At 51.8% G+C, this 23,520-nt stretch overlaps 2 protein-coding genes across 3 annotated transcripts; both read right to left on the reverse strand.

Annotated features, from left to right (window-relative positions):
• Positions 1–800: 800 nt before the first annotated feature.
• TUT1 (terminal uridylyl transferase 1, U6 snRNA-specific) lies at positions 801–13,250 on the reverse strand. Of its 2 annotated transcripts, none has more exons than XM_059144500.1 (9): positions 13,092–13,250; positions 11,250–11,440; positions 6,498–6,753; positions 6,213–6,313; positions 3,651–4,117; positions 2,925–3,034; positions 2,657–2,767; positions 2,406–2,498; positions 801–1,982 (listed from the first exon to the last, which is right to left on the reverse strand). In XM_059144500.1, the coding sequence occupies exons 1-9, from the start codon at positions 13,171–13,173 to the stop codon at positions 844–846; spliced, it is 2,550 nt and encodes an 849-aa protein (XP_059000483.1). In that variant the 5' UTR covers positions 13,174–13,250; the 3' UTR covers positions 801–843. The 2 variants fall into 2 exon arrangements, with proteins under 2 accessions (XP_059000483.1, XP_059000472.1); XM_059144489.1 differs by having other exon boundaries at positions 6,498–6,813.
• A 1,599-nt stretch (positions 13,251–14,849) lies between these two features.
• Positions 14,850–23,507, reverse strand: MTA2 (metastasis associated 1 family member 2). Its single transcript, XM_059144510.1, has 18 exons — positions 22,995–23,507; positions 22,180–22,247; positions 21,445–21,538; positions 19,731–19,848; positions 19,535–19,598; positions 19,243–19,360; positions 18,846–18,948; positions 18,564–18,663; positions 18,235–18,423; positions 18,058–18,132; positions 17,874–17,932; positions 17,592–17,689; positions 17,331–17,470; positions 16,830–17,058; positions 16,538–16,627; positions 16,151–16,269; positions 15,893–16,041; positions 14,850–15,674 (listed from the first exon to the last, which is right to left on the reverse strand). The coding sequence occupies exons 1-18, from the start codon at positions 23,020–23,022 to the stop codon at positions 15,509–15,511; spliced, it is 2,007 nt and encodes a 668-aa protein (XP_059000493.1). The 5' UTR covers positions 23,023–23,507; the 3' UTR covers positions 14,850–15,508.
• Positions 23,508–23,520: the final 13 nt, after the last annotated feature.

Here is a 23,520-nt window from a genome sequence, read left to right on the forward strand (position 1 = left end):
GCCGGCTCCCAGAGGCGTTTCCCCTCCAGCTCGGGAACCCGCGGCGACTGGACGGACATCCTGCCGGGCCCCTAACATCAGGACTGTGGGACCCTCACAGGAGCGGAAACAAGTCCTGTGTGGAGAAGCCCATTTGTTCCCGCTCTGGGTTTTTTAGAGAGGATGAATAGCTAACCAGAGCCCAAGTCAGAAACCCTGCCAAAGAGATGTTTCCTCCCATTAAACCACCCTGCGGCTCTGCGATGCGGTCCTGCAAGAAGGGCCCTGGTAGCGGGCCTGAAGCAGTGGCGTGCCCTGCGGCGGGCGAGTGCCGAGGGACAACACAGCGCACCCACGGCGCATCCCTTCCACCCGTCACCCTTAAGGGCTGCCAGTTTACCCATGATTGGATGCCCTTTACCCACACTCGGGTCGGAAAATGTCTCCCCCATTTTAATCAGAACAGAATGAACTCGGTTAAGTGAGAGAAGAGCCCTGAACCCGTTTCAGGCCATCACCATGGAAGTCCGGCGGCAAGATACATAGGGAGGCAAACTTGGTACTTCTGCCCGGTGCTGCCCCAGCCGCCCACCCGGCACTCCCATCCTTCAGGAACTCTCCGGAGCGGGCTCCGGGTGCAGGGACACACACACCACAGGCGCTCGCTGCAGGTTGTGATAAACGGTAGGAAGGAAACAAGCCAAGACCTATTTTAGGGTAGCCAAAGAAGACGTGTCTGAGAAAAGGCAGTAAGGTCTGGGGAGGCAAAGTACTGAGTGGAAGGGGGATTACTACCGGATGGAAATTAGAGGAAACTAGTGTTCATTAAACTAGCAGCTTTATTGCCTGTCACAGTCCCTGTCTTCACTTCAGGAGGTTCCGAAGTGCTTGAGGGAGGAAAACCTGTAAGAAATGATGGAGGTCAGGGAACAGGCCTTGAGAATCCTGTACTGGGGTCAGGGTGAGAGTCTGGTCAGCCTGGGAGGCAGAGGCCACAAAGGTCAGGAGCGGCTCTGCCTCTGGCCGCTGTGCCGCACTGCTCAGTCCTCTCAGCTCCTGGGTGACCTGGGCCTCGACGGCCAGCCACTCCACGGTGCTTTCTCCACCTCCGCCTCTCTCCTTGGTTTGCTGCTGCAAGCGTCGCCGGGCCCGCCGCCGCCCCTGCCACACTCGGTGCCACAGGGCACAGCGCCAGTTCACAGAGCAGAGTGACACCCCCTTCCCTGTCTCACCCTGAGACCAGTCTCCAGCTGCCTCGAGTCCCCTGGGCTCCTGCTCTGCCAGTGCTGCATGGCCCGACTGACCCTCTTCTCCAGGGGCGAGCTGCTTTCCGGGCATCTGGGTTGGCTCCCCTGGCTGCCCAAGCCTCTGCCCCCAGTCCTGTACCATCTCTCCAGCCTCTACAACCATTTCCTCCACCCCGTCTTCACTGTGATCCCCGATACATCCCTGCTGCTCCTCCTGCTCCTCCTCACAGCTTTTTTCCTGTCCTAGTTTCAACCTTTTGCTTGTCCCTCCCTGAAGAGACTCAGGGCCCCCCCTGTCAGACCGCAGTCTCTTGGTTCCCTGTTCTATATGGCACCCTAACGCTTCCCTTAACACCTGGGCCAGGGCAGCAGTGAGCCGGGTGAAGGGGGCAGGGGGTAAGGGGATGGGTGTTGCAGACAGCAAGGAACTAGGGGAGCTGGGCTGCAGAAGGGGGAGCAGCCCCCAGTCCCGGCCCCGGGAGGAACGGCGCTGGTACTGGAGGCTCCGGCAGTAATTGGCTGCCGCTCGGCAGCTGTTCTGTAGGCGCCCAGCTACCCGGCTCGTCACATTGGCTGCCACATTGTGACTCAGGTCAAAGGGGTCCTGGAGATTCATGGGGCCAAGGCGCAAACCCTCCCAGCGATCAGAGGGCAGGCCCCCTGCCACAGGCAGTGCCTGACCCTCCCGCAGGGACAGCAGTGAGCCACGAAGATCCCAACAAGAGACGCAGGAGAAGAACTGGGCTAGCAGAGAACCTGGAGGAGGAGGAAGACCAGGCAGAAGGGGTTACTTAGAGGCCAGAAATGAAATAGGCCTGCACTAGACACATTCTCTACGAACTTTCTTTTCCCTTCCAAGGAGTTCAGAAGAGTGTCAGAAGCCAGACTTCTTTGATCTTTATATCAACAAGAGGTCCAGCCTCTCTCCCCCCATGCCCCGTGTCCCCAGCAACCTCCTTCCCCAGATGCTGCTCCTTCCCCTCACCAGCAGTGTAACCTTGAGCAGCCACTTAAGTGCTTCAAGCCATGGCTTCTTCATCTGCAAAATGATATTAAGGATACTAGCTATCCCACGAGGTTGCTGGGCGAACCATGCCAGGCCAACAGTAACTGCTGGATATGACCTATAGTCGCGTTTAACACCATTTACTACTACTCCAGCGGGTTCCCCAAACTCACTGAGGGGCTCCTTATTGGTGCTGGGCTCCAGTCTTGAGGCATCCCTGGGGAAACTACAGTCCCAGCCATCAACCTCCACCTGCTCACCCTCCCCTGCAAAGGGAAAAAGGTGAGGGTCAGCCGGAAGCAGGAAGATTTGGGGGTGACAGCAGAGATCTCATTCCTGGGGCAGCTTAGCGCGTCAAAATGAGTCACAGAAGCGGAAAGCCGAAGCGAACAAGAAAAAGCGGGTGGCGGCCAGGCCACTGTACCTGCTTTCTGGGTGAGCTGGGACACAGTGGGCAACACAGGAGGGTCCCTGGTCTGAAGGAAATAGATCACGAGCAAGGTCAGGGCGTAGTTACTGAGGAGGGGGCCACTTCCTGGGTAAACAAGAATTCCAGTTAGATTGGAGATGCATCTAACACCCGGGTTGGTTCTCTCAACCCTCGTTCCTGTACAAACCCCCCTCTCTTCCCCGAACCCCCACCTTTGCCCCAACGCCAGTTCAACCCCAAGTCTGTCCTGATCCATTCTCACCTGACAGCCCTCGACCCTGAGCCCAGCAGCGCAGGGTGTACACCAGGGGCCGAACTCGCCCATCCAACTCCGAGCAGAGACTCAGGAAGCGAGAGTTATGCAGGGCCAGCCTGGAACAGGGACAAGGGCGTCAGTGCTGGGGACCCTCGGAACGATCAGCCCAGCCCTTGTTCCAGGCCTGCAGAACGGGGGTCCAGCTGGAATAAGGCCAAAAGAGGGTTTCCCAAGTGTTTGCTGACCCAGTCATGTGAACGGGCAAGCAAAGAAAGGGCAAGCAAAAGGACGTCACAAGTGTTCAGGAAACATGACCTCCTATATGCCTGTCCTAGACCCAATGGACGTTAGAGAAGGTTTCCTTACAGAACTGTTCAAAGCCTTTCATATGCAAAGAAACAAAGACTGGAAGGGAGGGAGAAAGACAGAAAGAGGAAGTGGGGAGAGGGGGTGGGAAAGGAGAAACTGATTTGCATCTAATTTAGCATTTCCCAAACTTATTCAACACTGGAACTCTCTTCTAAATCCCCTAAAAATAGTATTCGAAGGAACACACTTTACATTCGTGAAAGTGGATGCCAGACGGGAGACACGTGGCAGAAGAGGGCTGGGACCCAGCTAGGATAATCTCAAGGTTCAGCTAGTGCAAAAGCTTCCCGCCCCCAAGCACTCTCTTCACCCATCCCAGAATGCTCAGCTGGACTTCCCCAACCACCCCCTATACAAAGGTACCGGTTACTGAGGGAGACGTCACCGTGAAGACCTGAAGGCCGATGGCAAAACTTGACCACAGGGCGTCGTGCAGTGGGCACAGTTTGGACTCGGTACACTCCAGGGACACAGCCCCGAAGAATGGATCCCACCAACTCCAGCATGGCTACTCCCTCTGTTTTCTCCCCCCTCAGGGCCTCTGCTAGTTCCAGGGCCTTTCCCAGGTCCCCCTCTCCCCGGTCCTCTTGCAGTGGTGAGGCTGGAGGCAGGGACTGGGGAGAGGCGAGGGTCTCAGAGGCCAAAGCAGAGTCCGGAGTCTGGGGTGCCAGTGAAGAGGAAGGAGTTTCAAAATCCAGGGCTTCTGAGTCTTGGGGAGACGGAGGCTGTGAGTCTGGAGGGGAAGCCAGGGTACAGCCCAGGGCTTGAGGATCCAGTGGTGATGCAAGGGCTGAGTCCAAAGATGGAGACTCAGGGGCCTTTGGGGCTGGCTGCGGGCAGAAATGGGTTCAGTGAATATTCATCTCTCCTGCTGTCCCCCATCTGGGCAACATTCCCCAGAATATATCTATTACTGCTTATATGGCAGGTTCCGTTCCAAGGACTTTATATATATATTAACTCAGCTAATCCTCACAACCCCTTTTAAAATTAAACATAACTTAAAAAAAAAAAAAGATTGTGTTTATTTTTTTGACAGAGAGAAAAAAAGAGAGCACAAGCAGGGGGAGCAGCAGGCAGAGGGAGAAGGAGACTCCCCTCTGAGCTAGGAGCCCGATGTGGGACTTGATCCCAGGACCCTGGCATCATGACCTGAGTGAAAGCAGACATTTAACTGACTAAGCCACCCACCAAGTTTCCCTAAAAATAACTTTTAGTGCCACAAAATAAATGGTCTGTATTCTACCAAGATGCCACTGTCATGAAAGATAAAAGGCAGAGGAACTGTAAAGGAGGCTGAGGGGCCAACACTAGCTTGGGACTGGGCAGCTGATGACTGCAGGCAATGGACTGCAGACTGAAACCTCAGAACATTTTACACCTGCGCCAGGGAACACATCCGTCCTTGCTAATGGTACTGTGGCTGTACCCAAGGATGCCTTTCTGTTTCCCCAATAGATACCAGACTATTATGGGCATCGTGTATGTTCTCAAATGACTCTGAAAATATAAAGTATGCGTGTGCATGTGTCTATATGTAAGGAGAAAGAAAAAACAGACTGATAATTTTTTTTATGTATATATACTTTTTATTTGACAGAGAGAAACACAGCAAGAAAGGGAACACAAGCAGGGGGAGTGGGAGAGGGAGAAACAGGCTCCCCACTGAGCAGGGAGCCCAAAGCAGGGCTTGATCCCAGGATACTGGGATCATGACCTGAGCCAAAGGCAGACGCCTAACAACTAAGCCATGTAGGCACCCCTAAATTTATTTTTTAAATAACCCTTTTTGTGGTGCCCCTGGGTGGCTCGGTCAGTTAGGCGTCTGACTCTTGGTTTCACCTCAGGTCATGATCTCAGGGTTGTGAGGTCAAGCCCCACATTGGGCTCTGCATTCAGTGTGGAGTCTGCTTGAGATTTTTCTCTCCCTCCGTCCCTCCATCCACTCGAGCCCAATTTCTCTCTTTTATTTAATATAAATAAAATATTTTAAATAAGGTAGCAAGTATATGAAAACTCTGTACTTTTTGCTCAGTTTTGCTGTGAACCTAAAGTTGTTCTAAAAAACAAAGTCTATTTGGGGCGCCTGGGTGGCTCAGTGGGTTAAGCCGCTGCCTTCAGCTCGGGTCATGATCCCAGGGTCCTGGGATCGAGCCCCGCGTCGGGCTCTCTGCTCAGCAGGGAGCCTGCTTCCTCCTCTCTCTCTCTCTCTGCCTGCCTCTCTGCCTACTTGTGATCTCTCTCTCTGCCAAATAAATAAATAAAATCTTTTAAAAAAAAAATAAAAAAATAAAAAATAAAAAATAAAAAACAAAGTCTATTTAAAAAAAATACTAACAACCTTTTCCTATTCCAAAAGCAGAATCAATATATTAGATGTTAGAAAATACAGATAAGTAGGGGTGCCTGGGTGGCTCAGTCATTAAGCTTCTGCATTCGGCCCAGGTCATCATCCCAGGGTCCTGGGATGGAGCCCCACTTTAGGCTCCCTGCTCAGCAGGAAGCCTGTTTCTCCCTCTCCCACTTGCCATGCTTGTGTTCCCTCTCTTGCTGTGTCTTTGTCTGTCAAATAAATAAATAAAATCTTTGAAAAAAAAATACAGATAAATAAAGACATAACCCCAAAATTTCTTTATGTTCTTTCATATATTTCTTTTCCAAAATACAGTATTATATACGCCTGTATATAAAAACAGAAAATTCTGTTTTTCTCCCATTAACAATGCCATATATCCTGTGTCAATTCGTATTCATCCTATCTAATACCCATCTAATACATTCACATTTCTGCAATTACAGTAACCCTTTCGGTTCCATCATCCCTGTTTCACAAAGGAGGAACTAAGGCATGAGAGAGACGGTGCTCGCGCAGAGTCCCATAACCATCCCCACTGACTCTTCCCAGATGCTTCCCCAGTCACTCACCTGGGACTCTTCCAAGTCACCCAGATCCAAGAAGAGGTCAAGATCACAGCCATGGACATCAAAACTGTTTATGGAAGAGCCAAAAGGATGGACCACACAGCCTGGATGCCGAGCAGAAAATAAAGGCCGAGCGACATTAGAGAGGAGTGTGGGGTGGAAGAACACAGTGGGGCACAAAGAACGAAGAACAGCCCAATAAATGCCTCTACCTGAGGGAGAACTGGGGGATGGGGGACGGGGAGAGGGGACAGGGAGGGCTCAGACATGATAAAGGAAGTGACTCACCGGGAAAGAACTCTGTGAAGACCTCTTGCATCAGGGCTACCACGAGGCTCCGGAGCTGTCGCTCAGCCTCCGACAACTCCCTCAGCCCCACCAGCTTCACCATTTGTGCCCCCACATCCGGGGCCTCAGCTAGTGCTTTGGCCAGCTGGTCACTGTCAGGGGCTGCTCCTTTGGGGGATTTGGACGCTGGGCTCTGGAACTCCTTCTGCTCCCTTGGTCGGACCCTCAGGCGATGTCCTCCCAGGGTGTGCTGGGGCTGCGACAAGACAGCTTCCCGGGTCCCAATGTCCCCCATCTCCACAATAGCAAACACTCCCTGGCAAACCACAACAGAGGCAGGGATCATGGTTTTGGAACAAAAAATCCAAACACATGGTTTGACACTGAGTGGGATTCTTTAAAATGGGGACCATCCTATGAACTGGGAATATCTGCTTAATGTTTCTGGAACAGGGAACATATTAGAAAACCGATTCTCTCCCTCACTCCCCCCACACATTTTACCCCCCTCCCAGTCTGCCTCTGAAAATCCCATTTTACTTATTCCGCTCTCCCCTGCTCTTACCAAGGACATGGTTTCGCTGCTTATACTCTGAGGCATCCCCTAACTTTTTCTTTTAACTTAAGTAGACCTTTCAGTGTTGATTTAGAATCCATATAATGAGCTGTGCTAGGTGGAAATATAAATATACCCTACCTTGAACAGACTTCCTATCTAGAAATAGCAGCAACATGACACCGTGATGCTATGATCTGGTTGAGTTCCATGATATTCACTGGGAGACAGATAGATTTCTTTTTTCTTGTAAAGATTTATTTATTTATTTATTTTACAGAGAGAGAGAGTTAGTTCACAAGTAGGCAGAGAGGCAGGCAGAGAGAAGAGAGAGAAAGGGAGAAGCAGGCTCCCTGCTAAGCAGAAAGCCCAAAGCAGGGCTTGATCCCAGGACCATGAGATCATGAGCTGAGCCGAAGGCAGAGCCTCAACCCAATGAGCCACGCAGGCACCCCTTTTTTTTCTTTTTAAAGCAAAATGTTACCAGGAACAGGAAAAATACGACTGCCTTGGGGCAAAAGTCCATATCCTTTCACATTCTCTTCAGTAGTAAGGACAGAGCCTCATCCTGCCTGTAATAAGATATGTATATTAACCAAGACAGTGTGATACCGGAGTGCCTGGCTGGCTCAGACCCTGGAGCCTGCATCTCTTGATCTCGGGGTCTTGAGTTCAATCCCCATGTCAGGTGTAGAGGTCACTTAATAAAAAAGGAAAAGATGATGCCTGGGTGGCTCAGTGCGTTAGGGCCTCTGCCTTTGGCTTGGGTCATGATCTCAGGGTCCTGAGATCAAGCCCCACCTCGGGGCTCTCTGCTCAGCAGGGGGCCTGCTTCTCCCTCTCTCTCTGCCTGCCTCTCTGCCTACTTGTGATCTCTCTCTCTCTGTCAAATAAATAAATAAAATCTATTAAAAAAAAAAAAAGAAAGGAGAAGAAAATGGACAGGGTGACACTGGCACAAAGACAGTCATTCAGAGGAAGGAAATAAAACAAAGACTCTATAAATGAAGCCCATACCTCTATGGTCAACTGATTCTCAAAGAAGTTGTCAAGTCTGTTCAATGAGGAAAGAATAGCCTTTGCAACACATGGTGCTGGGACAGCTGGATAGCCACATGTGAAAGAACGATATTGACCGTATCTTACAGCATATAAAAAATGAATGAAATGGGGGGGTAGGGGGGACAAGGGGGAGCAGCCTCACCGACACACAGCTTGATTCACACATAAGGAGTGATAAAATATTCTGGAAGGATAGGTAAATATACTAACAACCCCTAAATTCTGTACTTTTTTTTTTTTTTTTTTTTTTTTTTTTTTTTTTTTAAGATTTTATTTATTCGACAGAGAGAGATCACAAGTAGGCAGAGAGGCAGGCAGAGAGAGAGGAGGAAGCAGGCTCCCCACCGAGCAGAGAGCCCGATGCGGGGCTCGATCCCAGGACCCTGGGATCACGACCCGAGCCGAAAGCAGAGGCTTCAACCCACCGAGCCACCCAGGCGCCCCTGTACTTTTTTTTTTTTTAATTTATTTATTTGACAGAGAGAGATCACAAGTAGGCAGAGAGGCAGGCAGAGAGAGAGAGAGGGAAGCAGGTTCCCTGCTGAGCAGAGAGCCCGATGCGGGGCTCGATCCCAGGACCCTGAGATCATGACCTGAGCCGAAGGCAGCGGCTTAACCCACTGAGCCACCCAGGCACCCTAAATTCTGTACTGTAAAGGTGTGAATTTTATGCTATGTAACTCACAACTCAATCGAAAATACAAGCGCGGGGGGGGGGGGGGGTGCTGTGCCCTTTCTACCCTCACCTCCACCCCACGCCAAACACGGCAAAGAACCATAGTGAAACCAAGAAGAAAGGCAGCCACTTGGACCCGCCCAAGCCAATGTTCTGACTCTGAGGATTCACACTACTCACCAGACTGCAGTTCAACCGCAACTATGCAATCAAAGCCCCAGCTAGAAATCAGGTGTGTCTTTGCCTGGCCTTGTCTTTGCATGCACATTTCTCTCAAGAAACTAAAATTCAGAGAAGTTAAATAAGTTGTATTTAATAAGACTGCCTCCAAATAAGGGCTTAATGCCCCACATCTCCAACTTCCCAGTGACTCCCTCAAGGAAAAGTGGAAATGAAATGAGATATTGTATGTAAACCATTTAGCACATGATTGGGGCATAACTGCTCAATAAAAATTTTAGTCATTATTGTCAAAATAATTAGAAGCCTCAGAAAGATGAGGTTTAAGTTCAGAAAAAAAGGTCATTCTCGGGGCACCTGGGTGGCTCAGTGGGTTAAAGCCTCTGCCTTCAGTTCAGTCATGATCCCAGGGTCCTGGGATCGAGCCCAGCGTCGGGCTCTCTGCTCAGCAAGGAGGCTGCTTCTCCTCTTTCTCTGCCTGCTTCTCTGCCTACCTGTGATCTCTGTCTGTCAAATAAATAAATAAAATCTTTAAAAAAAATAAAAATCTTAAAAAAAAAAAAAAAAGGTCATTCTCTACAACTGAAACAAATACAAACAAAAACAGGGATACGGAGTTTTTTGAAAAAGGAATCTGGGGCAGACATTGCCAACTGCCCTCTCAATATATATTCTGCCTTTCTTTCTTACTAACAGAGTCCCAAAGGTTCAGAAGGGCAAGGTGTCCAGCTTAAAGAACTTCAATTCCCAGGCTTACCTGGGGTAACCATGTGATAGAATTCAGGCCAATGAAAAGTCTAATGAAGAGGGCCCTGAGAAAGATATTTTCCTGGAGGGGCGCCTGGGTGGCTCAGTGGGTTAAGCCGCTGCCTTCGGCTCAGGTCATGATCTCAGGGTCCTGAGATCGAGTCCTGCATCGGGCTCTCTGCTCAGCAGGGAGCCTGCTTCCCTCTCTCTCTCTCTCTGCCTGCCTCTTCATCTACTTGTGATTTCTCTCTGTCAAATAAATAAATAAAATCTTTAAAAAAAAAAAAAGATATTTTCCTGGAAAGTAAAGAAAAGCAGGGGAAGACGGCACTAGCCTTTTATATTCTATCCTTCGGACTGCCCCTTTCTCTTAGCTGAAGATGTGCAAACAGCATTATCACAACTAGGAAGGGAGAGTCAGGTGCCAATAATGACAGAGCAAGAAAACTGTAAAGTGCTGGAATGCCCAGGACTGGACTTCTTGGGGGTTTTTTTGTTTTGTTTTGTTTTTCAATATTTTATTTATTTATTTGGCAGACAGAGATCACAAGCAGGCAGAGGCAGGCAGAGAGAGAGAAGAGGGAAGCAGGCTCCCTGCTGAGCAGAGAGCCCGATGCGGGGCTCGATCCCAGGACCCTGGGATCATGACCTGAGCCGAAGGCAGAGGCTTTAACCCACTGAGCCCCCCGGGCACCCCTGGACTTCTTGCTAAGGAGAACAATTAAACCCCTTTTGGTAAAGCCTCTGTGGGTCAGTTGCCGAATGTGATCTCTAAGAAAAACACACCCAGCCCAGCCTAAGAGAAGACGTGGGCTACCAAAGCCATTTGGAGTCACCTAAGCCACGCCTACACAACCAGAGCACAGTCTCAGAACTATAATATGACACAACAGTCTTCCAAAGAACTAAAGAGAAACCGACAAACCATCTGCATAGAAGACCAAAAGGACCACAAAGAAGCAGCTTATTTGTCTAGCACTGTCCAGAGGACAGGGTAATTTGACCAACTAATTTTAATACCTCTCACTCTAAGTTAATAAACTGCTAGCTGGTTTATAAACCAGTCTCTTGTGGGGTTAGGATAGATTTCCCGATGGTGTGGCCTTAAAGCACCTACTTCACTGTAATACTCATTTAACTGTCTACTTTATTCACTAGACAATGAGCTCTGAGCCTGCATGGGCCACATCCATCCCATTCATTATGGAAAACATAGCTCTTAGGCACCTGAGTGGTGCAGTCATTTAAGCACTGTCTCTTGGTTTCAGCTCAGGTCATGATCTCAGGGTCGTGAGATCCAGCTCCATGTCAGGCTCCGTGCTCAGTGTGGAGTCCGCTTAAGATTCTCTCTCCCTCTTTCTCTTTCCCTCTCTCTCAGCTCACAAAGCTGGACTGGTCCAAGTACTGTGGTGTCCATCAAGGAAAGGCCCCACAAGGCACCAGCTGAAACAGGGCTGCTGGTTTCTCTCTCATTTCTTTTTGTATGTGGCACACCGGACTCATTCTTTATCCCAAGAGCCATTCACTCTACCTTGTCCTTGTCCATGACAACACTGGCCACGGGTCCAAATGCCTGGAAGTACTGAGTGAGCTGAGCAGAATCCACATCCCGGGGAAAGCCACTAACAAACACACTTCGGAGTCCCTGGGCCTTTCGGGCAGCTCGTAGTTCTACCAGGTGCCGGTGCTTCCGGCCCCCCAAATGGGCATCTAGGCTGGGTCCTGCAAAGATAATCGCAAAACAAAAATATCCAAATCACCCTTCAGTGTACTTACATGCTGGCTTTACCTAAATGCACTCCTAACTCCTACTAATCCTTCCAAGCCACAGAAAGTGTGACCTTTGAATATATAAAGTCCTGGCTCTTTTCACCTTCCTCCCTTGTCCATTTGCCTATAGAAGATATCTAAGTGGTCCCCAGGAGAACTAGCTACAAGTTTCTTTTTAAACCATCTCTAAGTACTAGGTAGAGCAACACCTGCAAATTGTAAAAAAAAAAAAAAAAAAAAAAAAAAAAAAAAAAAACCAACCAGGAAACTTAGCCCGATCATGTACAGAAGAACTAAACAAAGCAAGATCCTAGACTACTCCCTCAAGGATGATCTCTAGGTATGGTACAGAGATCCCAAGCGCAGAATTTGAGGTCACACTGCCCAAGTTTAAATCCCAGGTCTGGTAAACTGTGTGAGATCTTGGGCAAGTTACTTAACCTCTCTGTGCATCAGTGTCCTGGATGAAAACATTAATATTTTATATTAATAGTACTTACCACAAATTGAAAATATTAATAGTACCTACCACAAGGGTCTTTTTTATTAAATTTTTTTTTAATTTTTTATTTTTTATAAACATATATTTTTATCCCCAGGGGTATACCACAGGGTCTTATGCAATATAGAGTACCTGGCACAGTCTGATACATGTTGAACATGGGAAAAGTTAGCAATTATTATTTTTATTAAATTCTGGGTCAGCTGTTTATTGTCACCAATGTATATGTTGGACCAAGGAAGACTATGCTGGATTTTTGGGTTGCCTCAGGGGGACAAATAGTGATAATGCCATTCACAAAGAAAAAGAACAGATCTTGTTTAGGGAAGATCAGGATTCCAGACTTCAGAAGTGGAATTAGAGAGCGTCTGGGTGGTCCAGTCAGCTAAGCATCTGTCTTCGGGTCAGGTCATGATCCCAGGTTCCTGGGACTGAGTCCTGCATGGCGCTTAGAGCCTGCTTCTCCATCTGCCTCTCCCCCACCCCACCCCCCGCCACCCCGCCTAACTTGTGCATGCTCACTCTCAAAAACAAATAAATCTTTAAAGAAGAAGAAGAATGGGAATTTGAGGTTTCATGGAGTCCCCCGGCGCTGTCACACGAGAACCCTGTCTACTTTGCCAAACCCACCTCCTGGTCATGCATGCCATGCTCCTTCGCATACCTCTACCTTTGGGTAGCTCCTCTGTATGGCTTCCCTTCGTTAATTACTACTTTCTCTGTGATCCTACTGCTCTCCAAACATACCTATTGAGCATTGGAATTGTCCCCACCTCTCGATGGTGAGCTCCTTCATCTCTGAATCCCCTCAGCCCACCCGAGCGCCCAGCGGAGTACCAGACACAAAGGTGGCGTCCAACAGAGACTGTTTAAAAGGGAATAAGATAATGAAATTTTCGTTGTGGAGACTTCGGATACTAGGAAGGAGGGGGTAAAGTGGTGGGACTTCCGCCACTCTCCAATCCCTTGTACAGGCGGAGTAAAAACGGAGACGAGTGACCCTACCAACCGACTTGTCAAGAACTATGACCTATACCCCTAACTTTCGCCAGGACCCACAGACGAGAACTCACAACCACCCCCTCACAAGCCACCGCTTACGGTTGGCTGTAGTAACGTGGCAGAGGCAGCAGCGGAAACCCCCACGGGGCAACGACTGGACATCCGAATCCACTGCCGCCATCGCGACTCTCCAGTACCGACAACACACAACCCGTTCCGCTACCGCCGGAACTCACGCCTACAAATCGCAAGGCGCTCCGAAGCAACTTCCGCCAGCTCATAGGAAGTGACGTAGTATCGACCATCGCGCAGACATACTCCTCCGGAAACAGCTTCTTCGACTCAGGGTTCCGCTTTCATCCCCGTAAAGTCTCTTCCACCAGCTTCAGGAAAAGCCGCCCATCTTTGATACTTATCTGCATGCTGTAAGCCGATTGGTGTGCTCTGAGCCATTCAGGCGTTGATTGGCCCAACGAATCATGAATATTCATGAAGGCGGCCACAAATGCCTGCACCGGGGCCCTTTGAAGTCAACCCACTGTTTCCCTGCTGCTTGGCTGGGGGCGATTCCGCGTGTATCTTCCCTCTAGGGGCGATAGGGACCCGCGGCGCTCCATCCTCAAACCCGTATTTACCTGGCGAATAAAGGCGGAGGATGAGCAGACTTCACGAAGCTCCAGGCTGTTCCTGGACTCCCGAGTTCCTTAGGGCTGCTACTTTCTCTCTGCCCTCAGTCCTCCTTCCAAATGGGTGTTCTGCGACCACTTCCCAGCCGGGTTAGGGATCTATTACCCCACTGGGCGCCTCCCAGACCACTCAACCACAGCCAGATTGCTGCGGCCCCGTGAGTCAGGCTTTCCTTCTGCAAGAGTGGGCGCCGGAGTCACCGGCCCACCCAAGGCATGCGGTGGGACCCACTATGCCTTCAAGGCAGCGGAGTGAGGATATCGTTCAGAGGATATGCTGCTTTCCCCAGACTGGTATAAGTGGTCAGTTCCTCCTGATACTGCCCAGGTGTAAGCTCGGAATGGGGAGAGTGAAGGGGCTATGGAGCCCAGGGGCAGAGAACGGGATGGAGACGACTCAGAAGGGCTAAGTAGTTCCTGCTGTGGTTATCGGCCCACAGCTCTGGACTGTGAAAAGCACACCTGACCTAAGGCAAACACCTGAAGGTCTATAACCTTAAACAATTCCCAACTGTTGAGGCTGTTGCCCTACAGGGAAGGAAGTGCAGAAGGACCACAGAGTAAGTTTAACTTCACCTACATTCTCCAAGGGTGTGCCTCCTGTTGGTCCCTGCTCAGGCTTCTGTTTCCCAAAACCAAGAAAGCAGGAGACGGTTCTAGAGTGGGCCCCACTATCAAGGCGAGTGCTGAGGCTGGTCTCGGGAATCCTTGAGCAGCAATCTGTGCAAATATACCACAGAGCTGGGTGGTAAGAGACTGCAATACCCCCACCCCACCAAAATAGGCTGCATCTTGCCCTGGTCTCTAGCAACTCCCAGAATTTCCTGAGAAGAGTAAGTGTTGGGAAATAGAAAAGCACCTTCACACTTCCCTTCCTGTGGAAGCCACCAACCATCCAGAGTCCTCTCATTCCAACTGCTCTGAACAAATCTGTGTGTCAAGAGGAGCTTGGGTTCCAGCACCACAGGGATCTGGGAAGCAGTTTGAGTCACAGGAAAAAGCTAGCTGGAACAGGCAGCCTGTCCCTGCTGCCTGTCTCCTAAAGCTGTTCTTGGGGAAAGTCCTGTCTGTACCTCCTTTATGATGCGCTGTCCTTTATTTTGCCAATTGCATACACCACCCTCTCCCCTCTCCACCCCCCACAGCAGAGAACAGTTGAGCCAGGAGAAGCTGAAGAAAACAGCTTTTTATTTGTTACTATAAGAACCAATTACAGAATCCGAGGTTAAAAAAACGGACAAAAGATCTTTATTTCTGAGAATTGGCGTACAAAAGGCGGAGAGGGCACAGGGAGGGAAGGAAAAGAGAGAGCATGGGCTGGGGCTGATGCCAGCTTAGGCTTAGGGGCCTCAAACTCCAATTAGGAAAGTCCGGACACCGGACAGGAAGAGAAACCCCCATTAGAAAAAAAAGATAGACATGGCAGTCATGGCAGTGCACGTCCCCCTCCCCCAACCACCACCTCCTCTATCCATTTACTCTTCCCCCTCCCCCATCCCCTTTCACAAAGGGAGGCAAAATTTTTAAAAAATTAAAAAACCCTCCCCCCAAAACTGTCCAAGACAACTGTGGGTCCTACCCCCCAAAACAGGCTAGGTTCCCACAATGGGTCAAGTTCCTGCAGTGTGCCCTCCACCACCAGGTGTGGAGAAGCCTGGGAAAGGGACAAGCCTCCAAGTGGAAACACCAGAGGGCGCCCAACCCCTCCCAGGACACACACTCACTTGCTCCCTCCCTCACTCACTCCTTTGATACTAAAGGGAAGGGAGGTTGGATGCCCTGGGCACCCGCCCTCTAGCTTTCAGCCCACCTCCCTTCCCCCACAGATGCTCAATCCTCCAGGACAATGGGCTCATTGGTGCTGGCAGGATGTGAGGGTGCAGACAGTGGGACTGGAGGCCGCACTGCAATCAGTGGTGGCTTCACCTTCAGGGGCAAGTTGGGTCGGCGGGCAGCGCGCCTCATTTCCAGATGGGTCAGAGCCTTCCGCAGGGCCCTGCCAGGAAAAGAAGAGTGGAATGAAAAAGGCTAGTAAGACTCTTGAGGTGAAACCCCAGATTTCAAACTCCAGTTCTGCCTTCTGGCCCATTCTTTCCTGACATCCCCATCCCGTACCCATTCCTCCTGGAGCTGGTCTCGCGCAGAACTGGCATTATCCTTACCCACCAATCTGGGCTGTCAACCTCTCAGCCCCTCCCATGGTGGCCTCCCTACCTGGTATCCTTTGTGGCCACAAACACCACCGGATTGGGGGCATCAGCTGGGTTTAGTTTTTGACGCTTGGCTGCTGGCTGTGAGCCGGAACGAATCCCTGAGGCCAGAGGCCTTCCATTGGCAGAGAAGGGGACCCCTGCTCCTGCCATCTGGAAAGTGGGGGGGGTGGGGGGCAGCACAATGAAAGAGGACTCACAGATTCCAATCAGAAATCAAAGCCCACCCAATCAGTCTGGCTCACTCCAGCTGTCAACTCACAGTTTCATAGGCCCGTTTCACCATAATGCCCCCCAGACCCCGGTTCTGGGTCAGCTGGTTTCTGTTGATTGGCGTCTTGGTACCCCGAGGTGTTTTTGGTTTCAGAGGCGCCTGGGCCACTGCCAAGAAAACATAAGAGAAAACTTAAAGAACTTTCATGCTTTCTCTTCTCTATGTAGTTTCCCTGGGCATCCCCAAAAGCAGTGATGGGGAGAGGGGTCTGTCAAGCAATTCGCACATGAGTGTGATCTTATCATTCACTACGGGTAGTTTATGAGAACTGTTATTAATGAACAAAAGCATAGGCTGTTAGACTTAATCTCGTTGGACTTTGATGGTGAAAGGATGACAGAGAACCTGCCACCACCTGACCGGTTCGTCCCCTACCCAAATCTTTGACGATGGTTGCCAGCGGCAGCCGCACCAGAGGATGAATCTTCAATGGAGTCTTCGCAGCCTTAGGAAGTCGAATGGAGCCTAGAGAACAAAGAAGAAAATTCTTGAAGGGGCTTCGCTATTCAGGCCTCTCCTATGGCCAGGAGCCACATCTACTCGCCTTCCCAAGCACTGTGGCCTGCCATCCCTGCTGTCATTAGACCTCCAGAGAACAGTGGTCTCTGCTCTGCTTTCTGGCCAGAGCATCCCGACCTGCCACTAGCCCCACCACTCCTGCCCTTACACTCCGCCTTGATGGCATTGGCATTGATAGGGGCATAGGGTCGTCGGGCAGCCCTCCTCGGCTGTAACAGGTCCCTGCACATGCGTCTGGCCAGACGGGTCAGCTTTGTGGTCTGGAGCAGGAATGTTTGCCTGTTCTTAGCCAGCAGCTTGGCCCGGTTGGCGCTAGTCGTATAGGGAGAGAGACTCTGGGCTTCAGGTCTAGACAAATGACCCCTCGAGTGTGGCTCCTGGAAGAAAGACATGGGAAAAAGGGTGAGCCCGGATGGACACTGGGGCTCTTCTTTCTTCCATTCTCCACAAAAAAGCAATTCGTTCCTGCCTGATCTCCTCACTGCCATCCTGACCTCCCCATCTCTCCAACCACCACCAAGCACCCCCTCCCCACCCACATGCACATCAAACCATCACCATTTAAGGGGTTGGGTGTTCTGGCTTTCACCTAAAGCTCCCATCAATATGCTTAACTGCTCTCCCCGGCCTGCTCCCCATCAGTCCTTACTGTTGTTCCCCGAGCAGCTCCCTCAAGCTGGGTCGGGGTCTTCAGCCCCCCATACTTCTTCCAGTAGATCCAACAGGAAGCACAGAGCCGGCACTGCATGTTGGGTGGGCCCCAGGCGTACCACTGGGCAGACTGTGTGGCTGCAGGAGCACGGAGAGAAGGAGGAAGTTTAGGAAAAATAGGTCGCCTGAGCCCCTCAGGTCCTTGGGCCAGAGAAGACCTTACCCACCCCCAACATCCCTATCCTTCCCTGGAACTCACTGTGGCAGCTCTCGCAAGTCAGGCCTTTCTGGAATCCAGCCCCATTCATGCCGGGTTTCGAGCCCACAGAGATGATCTGGTTAGGATTTGGCTTAGTACTAATGGGAACAGTGTGGGGAGAAACCAGGAACTGGTCAAGGAAGAGAATCCTATTTCCACCTCGTGTCCATCATCATTTGACTCTTTGACCCTGACTCCCACCCACCGCCAATCTCTGAGAAAAGCATGAGCTGGAGGAGAGAGAAAAAGAATGCACCAGCCTCCCCCACCTACCACACTTACTAGGTAGGGATATAGACTTGTTTTAGTTTGCTGTCTGCTTCAGCAGCTTTCAACCTTTTCTGCAGGAAGGGAAAAAAGAAAGGAAGAGGCGGATGAGAGCATCTCTGCAGGAGGATGTCATCGACTCCCCAAGGCAGAGGTGAGCAGGAGGCCCCTGGTCCAGCCTCCCCAGCCCAGCCCGTACCTGCTGAATATAGCGGTCTGTGGTTTTCCACATGTAATAAAACTGGACTATGCTGGCGAGTGACTTCCAAGGCAGCTAAGGAGACAGAGGGAAGAAGCAGAGCTGGCATCTGGCCCCAGGTCCTGGTTCCCTCACCTGTCATCTCTTCCACCTCTCCGCCCGGCCCCATCCACTTACGAAGTCCTGGCGAATATCATTGAAGTCCTTCCCGTACTTCTCCAGGGCCTCCTCAAACAACATGGCCTCGGAGGCAGACCACTCCTCCATCTCATCCCGACAGAGCACCGGGCCCCCCTGGGGCACCAGGGTGGACATGGCTTTAGCCAAGTCATAGCCGTTCCTCTGCAACGTATCCATCGCATGGAACTACAGGGAAGGCAGGAAACAACGCTGACGGCCCAAACCCCTCTGTGCCATGCCCTCGGAGACCCTTCCTCTCCGGTCCCAGGGCTCGGCAGGTCCCCAAGGAGCCCAGAATGTCTGACTGCGCAGCCGTATCTGCTCACCAGCGTGATATCTCGGGAGGCGGCGGCTGCACTCATGTGCAGGCTTGGCTGCCGAATGGAGCTGCTGCAATCCAGGGCTCTTGCAAAGGTGCCCACAGCTCTGAGGGAGAGATTGAGAAGTCAAGAAAGAAAGAAGGCATGAGTGGGCTGAGGAACCAAGCCAAATAAGGAAAACACCCATGCCAAGAAAAAAAAAAAAAAAAATCGAGTCCACCTCTGAGAATTCGATGCAAGATGTCCACACCGCCCCCAGCCCATCTTCCCCATCCACCCACCCCTCACCGGGCCACCACGAGAAACTGATCAATCTGCCGGTCTGTGAGAGGGTTGTCTGGGTCCCAGACCTTCATCTCCATCTTCTGTTGGTTCCGATTATCGGATTCCCCTGAGGAACAGGGCGATGGCAACATCAGGGACAGGGAAAGGAGGGTAAGTATCTCGACACAACAGTACCTCATTCCTCCTTGTCTCCCGCTCGGATTCTGTCAGCCCTCTCAACTCTCAGACTTCTCCTCCCACCTGTGCCCAACTGTCCCTCTCAGGTTCCCAGGGTCTCGTCGCATCAAGGTGGCAGGAGAGAGTCATGAAGACAGGGCAGCAAACTATTCCACAGCACACCATTCACAGACACTACTGTGTTCTGTGACCCAGCAGCCGTATGGTCTGTCCTGTTGCTTACCCTCTGCCAGGCGATCTGGGATCTCAGCTTGGTATTTGCAACCAACTCTGATCTCCCCCTGATCAGCTAGAAGTGTCTTCTGCACAGGGTCAAACACCAGTGAATAAAAAAAGCAGTCCTGGAGACGGGAAGAAAAGGTTAGCAGGCAGCAGTCCTCAGGGGCAGAGGGCAGTAGGGAAGACCCAGAGTTCCCAGAACAGGCAGTCTGTCAGCCTACACCTCGGCACAGTTCTACTTTCCTCTGGCCTCGTTGGGCACACCCCCCCCCCTCCTCCCAGGACCTCTCTCTCACCTCCTTTTCCAGGTATTGGCTCAAGATATCCGTCTCATTCAGGAGGGTCACACTGCATTTCCCTCTACAGAAAAGAGGTCCGAAAAACCTGGGTGAGCTCCTCGTTCCCTCTCCACAGCATCTCCAATACACGCCCCCCCCCCCCCATCTTCTGAACAAGTGCAAGCAGGCCACAGTGGCCTGGATCATCCCGTACCGTATGTGTGTGGCTGGTAACGATTCAAACTGCCGAGAAAGAAAAAGCTCCCGGTGCTTCAGCTGATGTCGCTGCTGCTCCGATACCCCTGGCTGCTTTGATTCTTCCTCAAACTCCCCTAGGAGATGAAGGAGGAAGAAGCCAAGTCAGAAACTAATTCAGAAAGAAGCCACCCTGGAAACTCTAACCCAGGGAAAACACCTTCTATTTACCAGCTGGTTTCTCCGCATTCCCCAGGTACCTGCCTCTCACAGCTTTAGTCCACCAGCTTTCCCACTTAGCGCTCTTCCCCATCACAGCGCTCCAACTCCCCATCGCTAACGTTTTGGGAATAGCTGCTGAGAGTGCACAGAACGCCACAGAAACCCATCCCAAACCCAGGCGCCAATGCTCAGAAGCCACTCATAAAGCACAAATCTGCCCACACGAGGCCCGACAAGAATATCACACTTGTCTCTCTTGCTAAACCAGCCTGAGGTCCAGAAACCCTACAAGGTGAAAAATCATCACACAAGGTTGTGCTTACCAGTTCTTTTCAGATTTCAGGACTCTCTTTCCTCTTAAACATCATGCAACCCTAACTACCCTTCACTGTCCACTTGGCTAATGATAAGTTTGTGGGGCTTCCAAGGCCAGGACCTCTCAAGCCAGGGCCAACACCTTCTTCCCCAGGCACTGCAACTCTACCCTGAAACCTTGGTGGAAAGGGTTAACTTGGCTGGGGGCCAACCAAACCAGGAGGGGGCAGGACAGCCACAGGCCCAGGCTCATTGGTGCATTGTTCCCAACCTCAGGGAGAAGGGGGGTGGTGGGGGTGCAGCAGGCTCCACCCCTCGCCTGTGTGCTCCGGAAACCCTGGGCTAAGGCAAGGGGGGGACCACACCCCCCCACCCCCTCTGATTGGACAAGGCCAAGGTCAGCCCCTGCCAGATGGGGCTGTAAACCCCAGAGGGCCAGAGAACTTGGTAGGCCTAGCTCCTCCTTAACCCCTTCATGCCCAAAGCTGCCTGAAATAAGGAAAATAATTTCAGAAGGAGGAACACGAGGAAGAAAGAAAAGAAAACCAAACAAGGAAAGGAAAAAAGAAACTAAAGAAAACAGAAGGAAATATGTTTTTTAAAGGAAGATGAAAGCATAAAGAGAGGGAAAATAAGGCAAAAGGCAAAGATGTAAAATGGAGTGGTGAGAAGACAGAACAGCTGAGGAAGAGGAAAAAGGGCAAGAAAACTTTCCTAGCTTCCTATTCTCTCCCTTCAATGTATTCTCATTACCTCGTGATCACAAAATTAGGCTGTTTCCCTATTACGCAGGCTTCTAAGTACAAGCTCTTCCTCTTCAACCTTGACGTTTACAATCAGCACTCACTGTCCCAATGTACCCAAAACTGTCCCCAAGGGGTCCTGCTTCTCTAAACCCCTTCCCCATCCCCTATTTAAATACTATCATCTCTTTTACACCCTTCATTCAGATACACAGTCTCATACAAGCCATTTTCTGGCTTTCCTTATCATGGTCTCTCCACCCTGCTTCCAACCCCAACGTGTAAAAACAGGCCTCCCTCCGCAGACCAGGCATTTCCCACCCCCAAACTCACACCCCTACTTTTGGGCATGCTACCAGGGGAAACACCTGCAGGGACATGCCTGGGCCTCAGACCATGGGGAGGGGGAGTGGGGGGGGTGTTAGGGTGAGGTGGGGGTGCACAGACACTCACTGGCATTGCTATCAGCCAGGCTGTTGAGGCTACTAGAAATGTCCCTTCGCCGGAAAAGGCACACAACCTTTGCCTCCACGTTTCCGTTTGCAGTCTAAGGGGATAAAAAAAAATGGCAGTTAAAATTGGTCATTTTAAAGTGGAAACTCAGGGAGCCTAGGTGGCTCAGTGGGTTAAGCCGCTGCCTTCGGCTCAGGTCATGATCTCAGGGTCCTGGGATCGAGTCCCACATCGGGCTCTCTGCTCAGCAGGGAGCCTGCTTCCTCCTCTCTCTCTCTGCCTGCCTCTCTGCCTACTAGTGATGTCTCTCTGTCGAATAAATAAATAAAATCTTTAAAAAATAAAAATTAAAAAAATAAAGTGGAAACTCATAAAGAAGAAACTAACCACTGTGAATAAGGTTCTAAGGGGTGTAAATAGAAAGACCCGAAAAATTCTGAATAAAGAGACTTACACCTATGGACAGACTTCTGAACTTTTTTTCCCCCCAGACTTTCCCTTTCCTTAGACCCCCAGAGATAGAATAGGTACGTTCCCACCCAACTCTCTAAACCTTTCCTGAATACATCCAATGAATGAATGGATGAATATGAATGGGCACTTAGGATCCCTTTGGTTCCCCGCCCCCACCCCCTGGCTTCCACCTGAAGTTAGTGACCTCAGAAGAAAAAGACACCCCCCCCAAGGGGTATGGGGAGGCAGGACAGGACAGAGGTGGGGCTCTGCTCCACTCACCTTGTTGAGCTCCTCAATCCGTCTAACCAGGTAAGGATTGCTAGAAGAATTTTCAAAATAGACGTAATCTGTAGGAGGAGGTGGGGAAGCATCGGGAAGATCAGAGGAGGTGATGGGAAAGACTGAGCACCAGGGTAGGAGAAAAAGTAGGCCTGAGAGGACCAAAGGATAAGGGTCCAGGTAGCGAGGAGCCTGAAATGTGAAAGTGCAGAGACTACCAGAAAACAAGGGGTTCCACCCGTGACCACCTAGTTCTTTTATCAAATCCTTCACTCAAAAGTGAGCCTTAAGAGACTCATGAGAAGCAGTCCCCACAACTCAACGAAGGAGTTGCACCCCTGTCTCGGCCAAGAGAGCAATTGTTACTGACTCTAGCGCAGGGTCCTCATCTTTTAGATCCCAGGCGCACAATAACGACCGGGGGGCGGGGAGGAGGAAACCGCCCGTCGGTTCCCGCTCAGGTGGCAGAGCGGTCGCCTCGGGCCGCCCCCCCCGCCCCCCGCGCCCCCTGCGTGCCCTGTCAGTTCCTTCGGAATCAGTTTCCCAGGCCCCACTCCCCGACCCAGGGGCTCCCCGACGCGAGCCTGAGAGTGCCGTCGGGGCTGCCCGCAGCCTCTCCGGGAGCCGCGGCGCCCCGCCGCGCTTCGCCGGCCCCGCACCCTCGCTCCCCGTGTTCCCGGTTCCGGTTCCGGTCCGCGCTCGGGACCACGCCGCCCCAGGCGCGGCTCCCCGTGCTGCCGGGTGCCGAGCCTCTCCAGCCCCGGACCCCGACCTCTCCCTCCGCGGACCCCGCAGCCCCTGCGCCCGGTACTCACCCCCCACCCGGTACATGTTGGCCGCCATGGCCGTTCCCGCCGCCGCCTCCGGCCGCACAAAGGGGTCCGGGAGGCTCGCGGGGGCAGGGCTCGGCTCGAGGCGAAGCCCCGAGCGCGGGGCTGGCGCTTCGCGGAAGTCTCGGTCGGGCCCGCGCAGCCGGCACCTCCGCTGCCTCAGCCGTCGCGGTTCATCCCGGCCCGCGCTGTCGCCGCCGCCGCCGCTACCGCCTCACTCCCGGGACGCCGAGGCCAGCGCCGGTCCGCTCGGCCTCTTCCGGAACGAGCTCGGCTCCCGCCGGACCGGAGCCAGGCTCCGGCTCCCCCGCCCCCCCGCCGTCCTCGCCAAGCCCCACCAGACGTAGGGCTCTGCCGGCCGCCGGGAAGGCTTGCCCTGCCCGCCTCGGGGTTCGCCTCCTTCCGGAACACCTTCGGCCGATCCGGAGAACAAGGCCCGGCGCTCGGCTCAGGTCGGAGAGCGAGACCCCAGAGCTCGGCTACTTCCGGAAGAGATTCGGCTCCCTCCGAC

The sequence above is a fragment of the Mustela lutreola genome, chromosome 1 (genome assembly GCF_030435805.1).
Source record: "Mustela lutreola isolate mMusLut2 chromosome 1, mMusLut2.pri, whole genome shotgun sequence".
Classification (NCBI taxonomy): domain Eukaryota; kingdom Metazoa; phylum Chordata; class Mammalia; order Carnivora; family Mustelidae; genus Mustela; species Mustela lutreola.